The 20,760-nt window shown below is 36.7% G+C and overlaps 1 protein-coding gene across 1 annotated transcript; it reads left to right on the top strand.

The window, feature by feature from the left end:
• Positions 1-1,887: 1,887 nt before the first annotated feature.
• LOC131805717 (uncharacterized) lies at positions 1,888-18,828 on the top strand. Its single transcript, XM_059129265.1, has 3 exons — positions 1,888-7,324; positions 7,553-8,221; positions 18,725-18,828. Exons 1-3 carry the CDS (start codon positions 1,888-1,890, stop codon positions 18,826-18,828), a joined length of 6,210 nt encoding a protein of 2,069 aa, XP_058985248.1.
• Positions 18,829-20,760: the final 1,932 nt, after the last annotated feature.

Raw genomic sequence — 20,760 nt, 5'->3', positions numbered from 1 at the left:
ATTGTGTGAATGATTCACCATCGTAACGAAAGATAAGAAATATATTGTGAATCAATTGACTTTTTTTAATTTGAACTAAAATAATACCGGAGATAGCAACAGCGCACGTATCACATCAATGATAGGTACCAGCTGTCAATTATTTTTGTCTGGTAACTAAATGTTTACCTTAGAAATTAAATGAAGACCCCATCCACATTAAGGTAGGTCCGGTTCCGCTTTTGTTAGATGTTAATTGAAACGTATAGCACTTGCAGTGCGATAAGAGACTGTTTTTCATTTCGCTGAATTCCATTCATTCTGGATGATGCAAATATATAGAGCAATTGTTAAATTATGATTTTTTTCCTGGAAAATAAAGCCTTCATAAGTTAACATTCTGCATTTGACTAGTATGTGCTAGATTGTATTTTTATTAAATATACATACTATGTATTGGAATTGATAATTATATAATATTATTTGGAAAAAAGATTTGGCTTTACCTGCATCATACACATTAAGCGTGATTAAATTCATCGCTTCGGTTGCAACCAATGGCAACAATTCGAAAACGCCACATTTAGCACATAACTATTCTTGATAAACTTACACATTTAATTTAAATGATCTCTAAACTGATAATTAGATTAAATTTATTCACAAATGGTATTTCAATTATGAAAATTTAATTGTTGATATTTATTAAAATATTCGCCGGGGTTTTATTCTACATAGATTGCCAAAACCGTTTGTCTAGTCAAATGTTAATGTTAATGACGGGTGGATGACTTGATGGTAGATCGGTCCACCAAAAATTTTCTGAGATCTCAGGCAACACTTTTTTATGGGATTAAAAGAAAGCTAGAAGATTCTAAACAATTTTCACCAGATAAGCCTAAGGTGGAAGCAAAAGTCCGAAACGGGTTTAAGGTATGGGATTAAAGTTATTGATGACTCTCCTATACAACTTAAGCCAAGGGCGATCTATCACCAGTATTAGCAGTAGATAATACAATGTTTGGAATGTTATCCGATAAGGAAAGGACCAAGGTCCGGCGGATCAGACTATATGATACTCTTCATCGCTATGCGTATTTATTAGAGCTACCACGAACAATAAACGTTTATATTGGAATCCTATGAGCAGCAATTATACCCTCCACCTTGAAAAGGAGGGTATATTAACTTTGTAATTCGTCGTAGACCCCATAAAGTACATTTATTCATAATCAGCATAAATTGCTAAGTCGATTTAACATTGTCCGTCCGTCTGTCTATTGAAAACACAATGCAGCCCACGTTATTTGACGTAGAGCTTCAAAACTTGGCACAATCATTGTTCAAAAGAACATATTTTACTAACACATTTTTTAATTTTGTTTTTATTATTATTTTATTCTATGTCAGCATATAACTGACCTATATAATTATTGTTTGCCTTATGCAGGCCAATAGCCTAAATAAAGAAACACCTCGATTGGTTTCACATTGCATGGGTTATTGGCTGAAGTAATTTATTGCTTAGTTAACTTTAAATGCTAGTTTTAATGAATTCAAAAATGTATAAATAGAAAGCAAAAATAAATATTCTTGGTAGATTACAAGAAATTGTAAACATACCAAGGTTACACAATTTAAGTGTTGTGTATATCTGCCTTAATTAAATATTAATAAACATTTTTTGGTGACCCCGACGTGATCCTGACAAGGATTACTTGATTCACTCATAAATTTCGAATTTCCCCCCACCAGTGGTAAGGAATTTGAAATATTTATTTGTGAAAGGAGCTAGTTACGTACAACTAGTAGCACCATCTAAGAGCCAGAAACATCTGGAGAAGAAGCCAGTACCTACATCAAGGATCTGAATCAACTGATAGCTAATCACCGTAAGGCGGATACAGTATGGATCTAGCTACAGTAATCGAGCAACAACAAGCAGCAATTGCCGAGTTGAGGAAGGCAATTGCGAACGTAAAAAAGGCTCCATTGGAAAGAAGAACGGTGGAGTTCTACAGCAAAAAGCTCAAGGAAATGGAAGCACTCTGGGCAGAGATCGATCGCAATGAAAACAAAATTCGTGCAGATCCTGCGGCAGAGTCACATCTCCATATCACCAATAACGAATACCAAGTCATTGGTGAAGAGTACAGAGCTGCAATCGACAACATCGAGGCAGACATCAAAAGGGGCAAAGAACAAATGCCTCAGAAACCGCTTCCCGCAACAAGGGAGGGGGTGCAAAAACAATCAGGCCAGTTTACTGCAACCAGCAGCGTGACTGCATTAGTGAGACGTCAGAGGGCTCTAATGCAGTCCATCCAAACGTTAATAAGGGGCAGTTCAGGCCAAGCTGCTCCCTGTCAGACAGTGGCTGCAATTGAAAAACTGTGGACACACGTGGAAGATATCCACTTCAAAATGTTCGAGGACTTTGATGACCCAACGTTGGTGGGGTACGATGCATCAGCCTACGTTCTCTTAGAGGAAGAGACGTTAAAGTTCAAAGAAAAAATATCGACGCTAACACAGGTCGATCATTCGTCGTCTCAGCAGAGATTAGGCGGAAACTTGGCAAATCAAGTTAATCTGCCAAAAATTACAATCCCTCAATTTAATGGGGATTATTCGAAGTGGCAGACGTTTGCTGACATTTTTGGGAAAATGATCAACGAGCAAGCCTTGCCACAAGTGCAAAAAATGTGGTATCTCAAGGCCAACGTGACTGGGGAAGCCGAGAAACTCATAAGGCACCTCGAGTTGACCGAGGCGAATTACGACATTGCCTGGAAGACACTCCAAGACAGGTACAATAACAAGAGAGCTCAAGTGTCAACTATACTTGAGAGAATGCTAAACCTGCCCAACATGTCTGGCGATAGCAGATCAGTGAAGGACTTTCATGATAGTCTTCATGAATCGTTATTGGCATTGGAGGGTCTTGGAGTAAGGCCAAAGGAATGGGATCCACTCTTAATCCACATCCTAACAAAGAGGATGGACAAGACTACTCATGTGTTGTATGAGCAGTCGATTGTAGATTCGAAAGAACTCCAAACGATGGATCATTTCATGAAATGTTTGAGGAGTCGTTTCGAATCATTAGAAGCTGTCAATGGGATTCAGAAGAGCAAACCGTCAGCAACGACTGCTTCCACCACGATCCGTAGATGTCACATGTGCAAAGGTGACCACCCCCTATATTACTGCAAACAGTTCTTGGCAATGACAGTGCCCGAAAGACAGAAATGGGTTGCTAGACACAAGATGTGTCTAAATTGCTTCAAGGATGACCATCAGGCAAAAACGTGTACAAGTGGGAAGTGCAGGAAGTGTCAACAAAAACACAATACACTTTTGCATTTTTCAACGAGGCCACAAGTAGAGAACAAGTCAGCAGATTTGTCGGTTCAACAGCCGCCAACAGTAGCATCGGCGAATAGATCCCAATCATACGTACTTCTTGCAACCGCACGTGTTGCGATCAAGGCAAATAATGGAAGAAGCTATGAGTTTAAGGCGATTCTGGATTCCGGTTCACAAATTAATCTGGTGTCAGAGCGACTAGTGCAGAGGTTGGGTATCGAACCCATTCAAACATCTCTCTGTATCGAAGGTGTTGGAGGTAGATCAAGAACCGCAAACCACAGGGTCAACGTGGAGCTTAAGTCACTCACCAGCAAATTCAGAACACGCCTAGAAGCCTTTGTGTTACCAAATATAGTGCCACCCCAACCAAGCACTGAGATCGACATCACATCATGGCCTATTCCAGAAAACATAAAACTAGCAGATCCCTATTTTTATCAAACGACCAGGATTGACGTACTACTTGGAGCAGAGTTCTACTTCAACCTGATTCTCTCACAAGAACTTCGAATGTCCAAAGAGCTTCCTATATTGAAGAACTCAAAACTAGGATGGATTGCTAGTGGAAGAGTTCAGGCTGAATCAGAAACTGTGACATGCGCCGTTTTCGGAGAAGATGAACATGCTTTAGAAGATTTATTAAAGATGTTCTGGGAACAAGACGATGTTTGTGAAGACCAGAAGTTGACAATAGCAGAGGAACAGTGTGAAAATCACTTCAACCAAAATACAACAGTGAATGAGAATGGTCGGTTTGTGGTGCGATTACCGTTTGCAGACGGCCCTGAGAAAATTTCTGAATCCTTGAATATTGCAGCATCAAGATTCTTTGCGTTGGAACGTCGCTTATCTAAGGATGCAAGTCTTCACGAGCAGTATGCTAAATTTATGAAGGAGTATGAGGATCTGGGACATATGACGAAAATACAATCAAGAGAGGTGCGTGGTAATCATTACTATATCCCGCATCATTGTGTCCTACGCCCAAATAGCAGCACAACAAAACTGAGGGTTGTGTTCGATGCGTCTTGCAAGTCATCATCTGGATGGTCACTCAATGATATTTTGCATTCAGGTCCCAGGGTTCAAGGAGATCTGCTTGGAATGCTGTTGCGGTTTAGACTGCCGAGATTTGTGTTTACAACAGACATTGAAAAGATGTACAGACAAGTGCTAGTCGACAAAAGAGATCGCAAATATCAACTAATCGTATGGAGAAACACTCCAGACAAGGAACTCGAACATTACATGTTGAATACGTTAACATATGGTACGACGTGTGCCCCATATCTTGCTACAAGATGTCTGAAAAGGCTAGCAGATACGAACATACAAAGATATCCATTGGGGGCGATGGTATTGCAAAAGAATTTTTACGTTGACGATTGCATGTGCGGGTCTGACAGTTTAACAACGGCAATTGAGATGCAGAAACAAGTTAATATGTTACTACTGGAAGCTGGATTTAGACTACGAAAATGGTGTGCTAACCACTTAAAACTGCTGCATGGAATTCCTCCAGAAGATAGAGAAGTAGATCTCAATTTTGACAAATCATCAACCAAGGTTTTGGGATTAACATGGATTCCTCAAGCAGACCGATTTTGTTTGAAGAGTGATGTGAACGAATGCACCAAGGTCACCAAGCGGAAGGTCACATCTGATTTGGCAAGATTGTTTGACCCCTTAGGAATTGCGGGTCCTGTGGTGTCAGCAGCTAAGATCTTTATTCAGCAACTGTGGAAGAATAAACTTGGCTGGGACGAGGAACTGCCAGCAGAAAGGGCAGCATATTGGCTATCGTTCCGAGAAGGTCTGAAGATGTTAAATGATTTCAGGTTACCCAGACACATGTTTGATGGAGAGAAACCAACAAAAATTGAGATACATACTTTCGTGGACGCGTCAGAAAAGGCATATGGTGCTGTGGTGTATCTTCGAGCTATACTGCCAGACGGCAGGCATATAGTCAGACTTCTTTGTTCAAAATCAAAAATAGCACCAATAAAGGAGATCACGCTGCCACGGTTAGAGCTTTGTGCCGCTGAATTGGGAACAAAACTTACTGCTAAGGTCAAAGCCGAATTGGGTTACGAAGATCTAAGGACTATTTATTGGTCAGACTCAGAGATTACATTGTACTGGATCAATTCAGAACCATCAGCTCTAAAGACGTTCGTTGCCAACAAAGTAAAAAATATACAAGGCAGATCGATAAACACTCAATGGCGACATGTGGGGACGAAGGATAATCCTGCCGATTATATATCCAGAGGTATGAAACCAGATCGTCTGTCGGGATGTCTGATGTGGTTTTATGGACCCACGTATCTACATGGAAATGAATCTCTCTGGCCGGGGCCCTTCTCAAAGAATAGAGAAAATCAATCCGATCTTGAATTCAAGACAAAATCTACAGTATCAGCAATTGCCTCACAGAGTGGGTTACAGGATATGATCTATGGAATCAACCACAAGGGTTCATTTAGACGATTACAACGTATTGTCGGTTATGTCCTGCGATTTTCAGAAAGGATAAAGGGACGCAAGCATGGAAGTTCGACAGATGTATTGACACCTATGGAGTTGAATCAGGCGATGCAACTAATAGTCAAGACCGTACAGGTGGCAGATTTTGCGAAAGAAATTCAGCAATTGAGGAAACATGGAGCATTGGACAAATCAAGCTCCATACATAGTTTAACTCCGTTTCTTGATGACAGAGGAATACTTAGAGTCGGTGGCAGGTTGGAAGAGGCAACCTTAGCATACGACACAAAACACCCGATGTTGTTACCATACAACGATCCAATTGTGAAACTCATTCTTAGCATGATCCATTTAGAGAATAGCCACTGTGGCTCACAACTATTACTGGCAACATCAAGACAAAAATATTGGATAATCAAGGGGAAGGCTATGGCTCGCAACATTGTGCAAAATTGCGTAAGGTGCACCCGGGCGAAGCCAAGGTTATACAACCAAATCATGGGAAATCTCCCACCGAGCAGAGTCACACCAGCAAGGCCGTTTATTGTCTCCGGCGTTGACTATTGCGGACCGATATGGGTCCACTACAAAATACGAGGCAAGAGACCACACAAGGTTTACATTGCTGTCTTTGTCTGCTTCGCAACAAAGGCTGTACATTTGGAAGTAGTTACAGACCTAACAACGGAAGCATTCATTGGAGCATTGAAGAGATTTATCTCTCGGCGAGGAAAATGTCAAACCCTATATTCAGACAACGCGACTAACTTTGTAGGTGCTAAAAATCAGCTCGATGAATTCAATAAGGCTGTCTTTGGGGAGAAAGGCAAAAAAATAATAGCGGAGACGTGTTCAAGAGAAGGGATCGATTTCCAGTTTATTCCCCCAAGAGCACCACATTTTGGTGGCTTATGGGAAGCCGCGGTGAAGTCAGCCAAGCAACTGTTGCTTCGCACCACTAATAGTGCATCATTAACCCACGAAGAGTTGGAAACAGTTGTTATTGAAATAGAAGCAATCCTGAATTCCAGACCGTTGACTCCTATTTCTGACGATCCAAATGATCTAGCTGCATTAACACCTGGTCATTTTCTTGTGGGAGAACCGTTAACGGCACAGGTTGACCCATCAGCGAACCAATGGTCAACATCATTGACAAGCAGATGGAAGGTCGTATCTCAAATTAGGCATGAGTTCTGGAAACGTTGGTCCACGGAGTACTTAAATACTCTGCAAGAAAGAAGGAAATGGAGTACACCATCTCCAAACGTGGAACCTGGTCAATTGGTCATTATTAAGGAAGATAACATGCCTGTAATGCAGTGGCCGCTAGGCAGAATAACCCGAACATATAAGGGCAACGATGGAGCCGTTCGTGTAGTCGACGTAAAGACACAAAACGGCGAAATTAAAAGAGCTATAACCAGATTAGCTCCTTTATGGAAAAAGGAAAAGGAACCTCTTCCGCCTATAGAGACCAAGAGTAGGAGTGAAGAGCCATCTCCAAAGCGATTGAAAACGTCAAGCAGCATGCTAGTATCGATGATGCTTGTGGCTTTACTATTTTTACCTCTATGCTTGTGTCATTCGTTCAACATACACAAGTTTGAGAATAAGCCCGGCATCTATTTTGAAGGAATTGGAATCACAAAAGTAGTAACAGCAGAGTGGAAACTGATCACTTATTATGATCTTTCCCCATTTTGGGCAGATATGGATGGCTTTTCTACCGGGATAGGAACCCTTCAGAAGTTGTGTAAGATAGCAGTTGAGAACAGAAGCTGTGAGAGACTTTCAGAAAATCTTATTCAAGTACAAAAGCAGTTGGAATCAAATACACTGAACATATTCCCCAGGCGCATCAGGAGAGGAGCTCTAAACATAGTCGGGAACCTCGCACACTCGTTATTTGGTGTCTTGGATTCGGAATATGCGGAGCAAATGACTGTGACAATTGAGAAGGCAAATGAAGATAAGCAACATTTGTTGGATCTTCTAAAAAATCAGACATCTATTATTGATTCAACAATCAACATAATTAGAAAGGACGAAGATACGAGCCAAAGGAACTTCGGCAACATGCAAGTGGAGATGAACCTTTTGGCAAATAAGGTGAAGAAAGAAGAAGATGTTGTAAAGACAACACAATCAATTATGTTTCTCACTTCACAGCTCATGCTACTTTCATCAAGGTTGAAACATATAGAAGATAACTTAATCGACGTTTTAACGGATGCTCATCATGGTCGGATAAGTCCGTTGCTACTTACGCCACATCAATTGCTACAAGAGCTCCAAACCATCAAGGCTCACATTCCTCCATCTCGTGCTCTACCCGTTCGCGAAGATAATGTTTCGGATTTCTTCAAATTAATGAAGAGTAAGGGAAGGGTTATTAAGAACCATATCATATTCGAGATTCGCCTTCCATTAGTGGATCTCCAGCAGTATGATTTATTCAAAATGATCCCCGTACCTATGCTACGATCCGGTCGATTTATTTCAATAGCTTTGAAATCAACATTATTGGCAGCTAACGTCCATCGGGATGAGTTCATATCGCTAACCGCAGAAGAAATGAACAGCTGCATACATACCACCAATGACGTTTTTATTTGCGACAACCAAGCGAAATTTAGCAAAGGCGATCGATCACATTTATGCGAGGTGATTTTCTTATTGAACAAATCGTCAGAAGCGTGCGACTTGCAATCGACCATGCACCACCAAACTTGGAGACAAATGGAACAAAAGAATAAATGGATGTTTACTCTAGCCAATTTAACAGAATTGTCCTTTGTTTGTGGTACAAAAATGACACACCTGGAGGTGCAAGGAGCTGGAACTTTAGAAATTGGGCCAGGCTGCATTTTCAAAGACAACACATTTACAATATACGGTCACTACGAAAACAAAACAACAGTGCACACATCATATCTGAGACTTAAGCCACTGGATTCCATAATCTCAAGCAGTAAGCTTGTCTTGCTCAACAAAACATTAAACAGCACCTATGAAACACATGCTGCTGAACTCGTCACCTTACACCAACAGCTAAAAACTATTGAAATCGGACGCCTTCCACAATTAATGAAATCGACGGCCATTCACCATCATACCATCAGCTATCTAGCTCTTTGCATTGGAAGTGGAGTAGCCATATACGTCATTGTCAAGTTTCGCCACCACAGAACTTCCAACAGTAACATGAACCCAACACCTACCCCTCGGCAGTCAGTCTCATCATCATACGTCATTGACCAGACAGTTTCTTGAACGTTCCTCGTTCAACGTGGGGGAGAATGTTCAAAAGAACATATTTTACTAACACATTTTTTAATTTTGTTTTTATTATTATTTTATTCTATGTCAGCATATAACTGACCTATATAATTATTGTTTGCCTTATGCAGGCCAATAGCCTAAATAAAGAAACACCTCGATTGGTTTCACATTGCATGGGTTATTGGCTGAAGTAATTTATTGCTTAGTTAACTTTAAATGCTAGTTTTAATGAATTCAAAAATGTATAAATAGAAAGCAAAAATAAATATTCTTGGTAGATTACAAGAAATTGTAAACATACCAAGGTTACACAATTTAAGTGTTGTGTATATCTGCCTTAATTAAATATTAATAAACAATCATTATACCCTACACCACATAGTGGTAAGGGTATTATGTCTTTGTGCATTTGTTTGTAACATGGAGAAGGAAACGAGATAGACCCATAGTTACTTTTGAGAACCTTCATAGAATCACTTTCTGAGTCGATTTATGCATGTCAGTCCGTCTGTCCATGTATTCTTGTGAACCAAATGCAGGTCGCATTTATTATCCGATTGAGATGAAATTTTCCAAACAATATTTTTTTGGCCCAAGGACGAACCCTATAGAAATTGGTGAGAATCGGATCAAATTTATATATAGCTCCTATATATATCTTCATCCGATTTCGGGTTAAATGTGCACCAAATGTCCACTATCAGTCCAAATTACCTGAATTTTGGCACACCCAACCGAGTTCGGCCTAGAAGCAAGTATATCAAATTTGGAGAAAATCGGTTCAGATATAGCTATAGCTCCCATATATATCTTTCATCCGATTTGATCTTTAAGTCCCTCACATTCCTACTATGCACTCCACAACCGTGATATTTGGTACCAGGTATTAGATGGAGCACAGAAATAGCTGTTTTAAATTTTATCGAAATCGGTTCAGATTTGGATATAGCTTCCATATATATCTTCATCCGATTTCGGGTTAATTGGCCACCAAATGGCCCATATCAACCCAAATGGCCCGAATTTTGGCACATGTGACCGAGATTAGCCTTAAAGCAAATATAACAAATTTGGAGAAAATCGGTTCAGAAACAGCTACAGCTCCGATATATATGTTTTATCCGATTTGGTGTTTAAGCCTCTCACATTCGTAATATGCCCTCCACAAGAATGATATTTGGTACCAGATAAAAGATACAGCCCAGAAATAGTTGTTTGTAATTTTATTGAAATCGGTTCAGATTTGGATATAGCTCCCATATATATCTTCATCCGATTTCGGGTTAATTGTGTACCAAATGGCCGATATAAGTCCAAATGGACTGAATTTTAGTACATCGGACCAAATTCAGCCTAGAAGCAAGTATATCAAATTTAGTGAAAATCGGTTCAGATATAGATATAGCAACCATATATACGTTTCATCCGATTTAGTGTTTTAGTCCCTTACATTCGTAATATTCACTCCACAACCGTGATATTTGGTACCAGGTATTAGATGGAGCACAGGAATAGCTGTTTAAAATTTTACCGAAATCGGTTCAGATTTGGATATAGCTCCCATATATATCTTCAACCGATTTCGGGTGATTGACCACCAAATGGCCGTAATAGCATCAATTTTGGCAAATCCGACCGAAACCAGCTTAGAAGCAAGTACACCAATTTTAGTAAAAATCGGTTCAGATATAGCTATAGCTCCCATCTTCATCCGATTTCGTGTTAATTGTGCATCAAATAGCCAATATCAGCCCAAATGGCATGAATTTTCGTACATAAGACCGAATTCAGTCTAGAAGCTAATACGTCAAATTTGGAGAAACCCGGTGCAGAGATAGCTATAGTTCGTAAAATGCACGATAGAATTAGATAGATTTTGATTTTGTACCAAATATCTCATAGAGCTCTGAAATGCCCTGTATAAACCTTTTTACGAGAGCTCTACTAAATATGCATAGTGGTGTAGGGTATCATATAGTCGCCCCGACCGACTTTTGAGCTTTCCTTACTGGTTTTTATTGCATCTAGGATGGTTGGTACCTCCCGATATTCGGTTTTCGTATAGCCCCCATATTAAGGTATCTTTCGATATTTGGTATTTCATGATTTTCGTCACATTTTTTTTCATGGATTTGTCTAAAAATGTTTTTTTTTTTTTTTTTTTTTTTTTTTTTTTTTGAAATCTTAATCGGGTTTCACTAAACTTAACTGAGAAAAATTTATGTTGCATATTACCTCTCGAATCAAATATCATGGAGTGCATGTTTTGACTTTAGAATACTTTAATATAAAATCGAATGAAACAACTTAGTTTGAATTTATAGCGTCTTTGATGTATTATTTACATCAAATTAGAGGGAATTATTTATGAGGGATATATCCAAATCTGAACCGATCTCGACAAAACTTGGTAAAGGTGTTTTTAAGATGTACCTAACATCTTGTATCGATAATATTTTTAATGGAGTCAAAATATAGATTTTGAGGACTTACATATATAATTGGATGAAACATATATATGGGAACTATAGCTAAATCTAAACCGATTTTTACCAAATTTTATATATTTGGTTCTAAGCTACATTTGCTAATCTCTGCCAAAACTCATCCCGTGTGGGCTAATATTACGCATTTGTGCAAATGGTCAAGCGTATTTCTCGGCTATATCTGACATCTTGAACCGAATATCGTTGTTATGGAGTAAATATTACTAATGTGGAGGATTTATATATGGGAGCTATATCTAAATCTGAACCGATTTTCACCAAATTTTATATACTAACTTGGAAAAATTCCTCCTATTTGGGCCAAGCAAGTGATCTGAGCAAAATTTCAACGCAATCGAAAAATAAACGCGACCTGCATTTTTCTTACGAAAATACATGGAAAGACGGACCGACGGAAATGTATAAATCGATTCAGAATATCGGATATAATCGCATACAATTCATAAGAAAATCATGAATTCTTTATTTTTATTTATAATACGGTACATGTCATTTAATGTTTGAAGATTATTTACTGCAATTTTTGACCGCGACTGCTCCCTAAATTATATGGCAGCAATCTGTGATTTTTTTCTGAGTGCATTGGTACCATCTGCAATGCTTTTGGCGGGTCCGTACTCCTAAGCCGATAATTCTGTTTATTTACGTACCCATTGAGCCAAAAGTGATCTTCGTCGTAATGGAGTAAGCATTTTCATAATAAACTTCATTAATTTGCCGGCGTTGTTCGCTTCTAAGACGATTCATGGTTAAATTAAAGACCAAACAGAACACGTGCATAAACGGTTAAAACCACTCTTGCCAAAAAGATAATTTCTAAAAAATAATATTTCGCGTTTTTGAAACAGGTCTTTTCCTATCGATTGTGACGTTTCGTACAGAATATTTTTACTATAGAGTGCATGTTGCCACTTTGGGAAGCATATATCGAATAAAACATGTATCGGAATCATAGCAATATTTCAATCAATTTTTTTTCCAAATTTGAATCAATCTTGACAAAATGTGCCAAAAGCATTTCTGGGCTGTATTGCATATTTTGCACTTGGGTCCAAGATATCCGATACATTGTAATGTAGTGTTTATTACGGATTTGGGGGACCTAAATATCAAATCTGATGAAATATATGTAAAAGCCATAATTTAATATGAAAATAATTATATACTTCCTTCCAGGCTGAATTCGTATGTGCCGAAATTTTCATAAAAGTCAAAGATATATATGACAACTATGTTCAAATCTGAACCGATTATTCGGTGACACTAATAATATCACCATCGTCTTTGGACCAAAAAAAAATAAAATGTGCAAGATTTCAGCTTAATTGGACCGTAAATGCGATCTGTACTTTAATCACAATAATATTTGCCAAGACATTCACTCACGTTTACGAACATTAAAGTCTGAGCCGACGTCGATTCTCGAACTCACAATCTTTGGTTAGTTTGCTTATATAACCTTGATTCGTTTGATGTGGCTCCTAAATTTTGGCAAGGATACTGCTTCACGGTTACGAATGCTAAGTACGTGTCTAACATCTCCAGCAACAACTCTATACAATCTCCCTTTGTCTGACTCTCGACAATGTTGGGCAATTTGTTAGAAATTAACCCGTTTTTTTTTCAACTGACTGATAATGGCAAACATAGTATCTCATATTACCCCACAACGGGTTATTCGACTAATGTGGATCCAAAATGTTAATTAGAGTTTGTAACAGGCAAAAGGAAACGAGATAGACCCATAGTTCCTTTTGAAGATCTGCATAGAATCACATTCTGAGTCGATATATGCATGTCCGTCCGTCCATCTGTCCATGTATTTTTGCAAACAAAGTACAGTTCGCATTTATTGCCCTATCCAGATGAAATTTTGCACAAATCATTTGTTTGGCCCAAGGACGAACCCTATTGAAATTGGAGATAATCGGTCAAAATTTAGATATAGCTCCCATATATATCTTCGTCCGATTTGCCTCTTATTGTATTGTATTGAATAGTATGGAATTTTGCACGTACGATCAAATTGGACCTGAAAATAGGTATGCCAAATTTGATCGAAATCGGTTGAGATATAGCTATAGCTCCCACCCGATTTGTTATTTTTGTCCTCCGCAGCTGTAATATGCACTCTGTAACAACAATATTTGGGGAAATATATCAAATACAGCTCAGAAATACATTTGCTAAATTTTATCCAGATCGGTTCAGATTTGGATATAGCTCCCATATATAACTTCGTCCGATTTACCTTTGATTGTGCACCAAACGTCTAATATTTGCCCAAATAATACTGTTCATCCGATTTGTTATATTTGTTACCCACAGCCGTAATATGCACTCCGTAACAACGATATTCAGGGAAATATATCAAATACAGCTCAGAAATATCTTTGCCAAAATTTTATCGAGATCGGTTCCGATTTAAATATAGCTCCCATATATATTTTTATCCGATTTCAAATTAATTGTGCACCAAATGGGCAATACAAGTCCGAATTTAAAAGATACAAATGCTTCGGCATATTTAGTCCTTTGAACTTTAAATTATAATTATAATCATAGCGTGTATGATTGAATTCTCCCATAAAAACTTTTAATTGTTATGCGGAGCTCTACTAAATTAGCAAAGTGGTGTAGGGTATCATAAAGTCGGCCCCGCCTGACTTTAAGACTTTCATTACTAGTTTTATCTTAGACTAGTGTTAAAAATAATTCAATAGTTCACAGAAATACATAATCATAAAATTTAACAGCCTTAGTAAGACCGAAGCACAATTAATTTTATAGTTCAGTGATAAAAAATTTGGATTACTACCTAATACCCAGATATTATTGTATAGTTTTTAAACCAATGTTCATATTATCAATAAATGTAACCAAAATGTATCTTTTTCTTATCTGTGTGTTGTCATATATTTTTATCAGACAAATAAAAGATAGTAATCGTTACTTCCATAAAGAAAATAGTTTTATGTTCATTTTATTGAGGCAAAAAACATTTTGAGTATCTTAAGATTATTGATATCTTTTAAGGTCATCGCATTTCTTTCTAGTTCTAATGGCACATGTACTACAAGGTCGATGAAAAAAAAAAAAAAAATAAACAGAAAACCAAAAATTACTTCCTTCCGGCGGCTGACCAACAAGACGAATATCGGTTAATCAAATGTTTTATGTTCTACCTACGGACAAATTTGAATTGCATTTTACTTATGGGCACTTAGAAAACCTTTCTACCTAAAACTAAATAGTTTTAGGTACCACGACTAAAGATGAGTTGAACAGAAAATTTATTTTAAAACGATCCTCTCAAGTATTTGTTGTTCTTGGTGTCGGAAAAGAAAAACAGACACACACACACACACAACCATGCTTTACCCTATTATGAATTTGATCCAAGATGCTGTCAAAATAGAGTCAATGGAGATAGTTTACAGCGCAAAAGATGTTTCGAAAAAATTAAAAGATACGTGAAAATGCATTAATCCTCATCCCCATTGTTAAGTCACAAAAGAAACAGAAAACACAAAGGATGTCCAATAATCAAATTAACCTCACCGTAGAGTACTCGATGTAATTAATCAGCTTCAAAGAAAATAAACACAATGGTTAATAGTTTTTGCAGTGTCACTGTTGAGAAAAACTAAGGGCTTGGGAAATTTTCTGATTATAGTAAATAAAGGGTTGAATTAAAGATGCACACATACATGTGTATTTATTATACACTTACAAAAAAAAATGACCACATCACAGATGAAATAAAAAGACCAGATTACGTATTACGTATAGTTAGTCTTTGGAACTGCATCAGCTGAAAGTCAGCATTTGGGATTTAAGGCAGGTATCTTCTTGTGAAATATACGAACACACAGTTTTTGTATAGGCTTTATATCATTAAAATTTATGACTAGAATTAAGAGACCGGCCATAATTCCAGACAAGTAAAAAATATTGAATTTTAGACAATTTATTTTAAAAATGTACTATTGGCCTTTAAAACGTTCGTTATTGGGGCTACTCTGAGCACTTTATGTGGGATATTTTATACTCGTTACTATTTTAAATATTAAGTTACAGATACTTCTGCTTGAAAATATGATTAGGGCCTTAACAATACTTAAGTATGACTGGAAAATGCGAAATTCTATCTCTTCAAAATTCAAAATGTCAAACAGATGCTGGTTCAATTGGATATTGTTCCTAAAAATGCAAACTTAGCCTTCTCTTTAATGTAGATACATCATTTCAATACCATCCTAGATACAATAACAACTATCGTGCTGAATTCAGAAGCTTTACATAAAATACTGTTGGACCTACCTTGATTTCAACAGACAGAAGGCCATCATAAAATCGATCTCGATTTTTATGTTGAACAGGGATATATATACGAATATTTGAAGATGTTGCAAACGTAGTGACAAACTTAACATGACCTTCATTTTATGGTGAGGGTACAAATAATACAAGTTAAATATCCTAGTAGACGGTTTTAGTCAGAGTTTCGGAGTCAGAAACGGTATCGAACAACTCTTTCAGTCATATGGCTACAGATGGTATATATCATTTGATCCCCCAAATTGTGTCTAATCAAAATAACGGTTTAAGACCTTGGGCTTCTTCAGACGATATCCGCTGTGGAACATTTGGAGTTTATGTTTCGAAATATATAACTTCGATTGCTCCCGAAGCGAGTTTCCGATTTGTTTCAAAATTTAGAACAATTTGGATATCTTCCAAAAAATATTTGTTTGGCCCAGGGACGAACCCTATTGAAATTGATGAGAATAGGTTCAAATTTAGATATAGCTCCCATATATATCTTCAATCGATTTCGTGATAATAGTGCACCAAATGACCTCAATTTTGACACATCCGACTAAATTCAGTCTAGAAGCAAGTACATCAAATTTGCTGAAATTGGTTCAGATAGAGCTACAGCTCTTAAATATATGTTTCATCCGATTTGGTGTTTAAGGCCCTCACATCCATAATATGCATTTCACAATAATGACAGATAGATATCAGATACATCCCAGAAATACCTGTGCCAAATTTTAACAAGATCGGTTCAGATCCCACGATTATCTGATTTCGGGTCAATTGTGCACCAAATGGCCAATATCAGTCCAACTGACATGAGTTTTGGTACATCCGACCGAATTCAGTTTAGAAGCAAGTACATCAAATTTTTGTTAAAATCGGTTCAGATATATATCTCTCATATATGTTTCATCTGATTTTCTGTTGAAGTCCCTCACATTCGTTATATGCACTCCACAAGAATGATATGTGGTACCAGATATCAGATATATCCCAGAAATACCTCCGCCAAATTTTATCAAGATCGGTTCAGTTTTGGATATAGCTCCCATATACGCCTTTATTTGATTTCAGACTTATTGTGCACCAAATGGCTGATATCAGCTAAAATGGAGTGATTTTGGGCAGCTTCAATCGTATTTCGCCTACAAAGAAGTACTTCAGATTGGGGGAAAATCGGTTCAGATATAGCTATTGCTCTTATATATATCTTACATCCGATTTGGCGTTTTAAGTCCCTCATGCAAAATATGCATTCCACAAGAATGGTATTGTGTACCAGATAACTTATGGAGCTCAAAAATAACTCTGTCAGATTTTCTCGAAATCGGATCAATTTGAATATATATATATTTGAAACAATTTCGGTGAATAATGTCCCTAAAATCATCAATATACCGAATATAGGGAGGTACCGTTATATAGGGGCTATATGGAAACGTGGACCTACATGGCCCATTTACGAACTTAACCTGCCTACTGGAAAAATAAACATGTGTGCAAAATTTTAGCCATCTATCTCAATTCATTCGAAAGATAGCGTGATTACAACAGACAGACGGACAGACAGACAGACGAACATCGCTAAATCGACTTAGAATTTTATGCTGATCAAGAATATATATATTTTGTTGGGTCTGGCATGAGTATTTCGAGGAGTTACAAACGGAATGACAAAGTTAATATACCCTCCATAGTATAGTGGAGGGTATAAAAATATTATAAAACCCCCTACGAAGCCTTAAAATCGGCGATATGATTCTATGGAAGCTATATCAAAATGTGAACCCATATTAAAATTCTTTTACAAGGACATCAGGTATCCATTAGGTACACCAAATATCGAATTACAGTTAATTTTAATAAAAAATGTACTTAACATCTTCAAAGTTCGTAGAATCCGATGATATGGACCAATGTCGACACCTCACCATACATGCACCCGCCTCAGCCAGATTTTCAAAGAAAACAATTTATATTCCAAAGGTAAACTTTAAAGTACAGTAAAGAGCTACCCGTAGCAAATAAACGTTTATATTTGGAATGTATTTGAAGTAAATCATTCCAAATCTAATCTTTATCAATTTCGTGTTATGGCTTTAGAGCAATTTAAATTTGAAATCGGACTAAAATGTGGAGGATGTGTCTTAATCTCAATTTCTATATTGTATGTAACCATTCGTACCAAATATCTCAGTTATGTTATAATTTTGAAAAAAAAAAAACACTTTAATTAAAATCGGATAAAGATATATATGAGAACCATATCTAAATCTGCACCGATCTCGAATATTTTACAGGCATTTCTTATCTATATCTGATATCTTGTACAGATATTACTGATGTGAGGCACTTAAATATCATCTCATCGATCTTTTACTAAATGTAACATTCTTGCCTCGTATGTGCCAAATTCATTCCATTTGGGCTGATATTACGTATTTTTAGTACAATAAACCTAAAATCGGAGCAAAACGAATATGGAGGCTGTATCTAAAATTTGGATGAAATATCACCAATTTCCAAAAGGATTAGTTTTTGGGACAAATTAATGTAATTTCAATCGGACAATAAATGCGTCCCATGGAGATTATCAAACGAAATAAGCGATCTATCTCTTTTCCATTTGCAGTTTTACAAACAAATGCCCAAAGATATAATACCATATCCCATGTGTGTCATGGGGTATATACAAATATATGTAATTATTACTAAATGTAATCTATTATTTGTTCGTGTCTTCAAATCACCCCCTCGACTTTCAGTTCAAAGAAGGGTCAATGAAATATTGGTCAACAAAGAGAAAATTATAAAGGTTTACGAAATTATCAACAATTCGGCAATCAGTGATCGTATTGAGGCTAACTGAAATGAAACACTTAAACTAAATAAACAATATATAGGTATGTACAAATACGGTAGTTAATGAAAACAAGAGTACATTGCATTGTATATTTCAATGATTCCATTTCAATTTGATGCGAACCTAGAAAATGATAAGGTTTTGTGCCATTCCAACTTTTATTTAGAATATAAGTGAATGACTTATTAACGCTTGAGACATTAATAAATATTAAAATATATATGTGTATTTAGTTCCATGCATATATATGCCGGCATGTCTCATTGCAATCTCTAAGGCCGTTTGATAACAATTTGATTTGTATAAGGTACACAAAATGTTAATATGTTTATTAAAATAACTAAAAAGCAACAAGAAAAAAAATAATCATTTGTCATATATAAAAATATTTAATGTGCTGAATAAATGCATATCAATGGGTTGTGAGGGTATGGTATGATCATGGTTAATAAAAACTTAAAAATAAACTCACGCACACATGTTAGTGTAACGTACAAATGATTATTGTTCGGCGTGCACAGTGATGTAGTGGATTCACATTGCATGACGAACTTGTGAACACAATTTTTTTTACCAGCATTTCCTCAAGGACAAGTTCGATGTTATTTTACGACCCTCCTTAATTCTATGCTGTCCCAATAGGAAAAGTCATAAAAGTAAGTGTTATTTATGATCAACTCAACATTGTTGTTGTTTTGTTCAAATATTAGCCTCATTTAGGCTATTGTTGGTATTAAATATGACCATCTAAAATAGAACCGAAATAAGGTGTTTTTTGTGACCATGTGATAAAAATAATATTGTCTGTAAGACGTATGCGTTTCTTTTAGGGGGACCAGTGACTCTTTGAAATCTATTTTAAAATATCTTTGTAAGGTGGTTAAGTTATTGTCATTCTTCCTTGCTTTATGTCCTAAGCCTTAGCCAAAAATTACCTATCTTTTATGTATTTCAGACTTGCCTTTACAAATAAATACAAATTGGAATGAAATTCACACTGTGCATGCTGGACGTTATCACACGTATATACGTATGTTTGTATGTATTAGTTGTTCTTACCTCCTCCTTGTATGAACAAATCCGATCAGATGGTATTTACTTTTTTGGCGAGGGGATGGTTTTCTTTTTATTTGCAAATAACAAATATTTAACAGTACATTATATCAGTTTATACATAATTATCTTATCAGAAGGCCGGTCCGGGGTATTAGTGAACGAACATCAGGGAAACATAATAATAACAATAACAACGAAAACAACAACAATAACCGTATCAACAAAACAAAAGAACGACTACGAGGCTTATCATTCCTTGCTTAATTAAATTTTACAATATAATTAAGCGACAACAACAACATAATCATCTTTACTGACTCTGACACTAATACAACATTGTCTGTATTTGGACAAAATATAAATGAAGATTTTGTTCCCAGTGTGAAAAAAATACAAACAATTTTATAAGTAGCACCAGCTACTTATAAGTCATTGGACTAAAATGAATTGACCTACACTTTGATTATTATAAGCTATACAATTCTGTGACGCTGCTAAATCAGGTCACATTAAAAATGTGATAACGTTCATACGTAAATTTTGCTTCACCTTTCCACAGTATTATAAATAAATTTGTAAAATTTTTGCTATATACAGATTGAGACGAAATTTAAAGTCAGAGGTCCAATCAACGAAACAATTTCTACATACCCAGTAAAAAACCAGTACTGAAAGTCTTAAAGTCGGGCGGGGCCGACTTTATGATACCGTACATCACTTTTCTAATTTAGTAGAGCTGCGCATAACAATTAAAAGTTTTTATGGGAGAATTCAATCATACACGCAATGATTATAAGTATAATTTAAAGTTCAAAGGGCTAAATATGCCGAAGCATATGTATATTTTAAATTCGGACTTGTATTGCCCATTTGGTGCACAAT

This window comes from Musca domestica, unplaced genomic scaffold (assembly GCF_030504385.1).
Source record: "Musca domestica strain aabys unplaced genomic scaffold, Musca_domestica.polishedcontigs.V.1.1 6, whole genome shotgun sequence".
NCBI lineage: Eukaryota > Metazoa > Arthropoda > Insecta > Diptera > Muscidae > Musca > Musca domestica.
Note: the sequence above shows the minus strand (reverse complement) of the source record. Positions and strands in the feature narration are given on the sequence as shown.

Bases quoted from the DNA above. Each gene is read 5' to 3' on its own strand.
- LOC131805717 (XM_059129265.1), top strand. From the start codon at position 1,888: ATGGATCTAGCTACAGTAATCGAGCAACAACAAGCAGCAATTGCCGAG. The intron at 7,325-7,552 runs GTAGGAGTGAAG...CATTTTGGGCAG, and splicing joins TCCGCCTATAGAGACCAAGA to ATATGGATGGCTTTTCTACC. The intron at 8,222-18,724 runs GTAAGGGAAGGG...CTCGACTTTCAG, and splicing joins TTTCTTCAAATTAATGAAGA to TTCAAAGAAGGGTCAATGAA.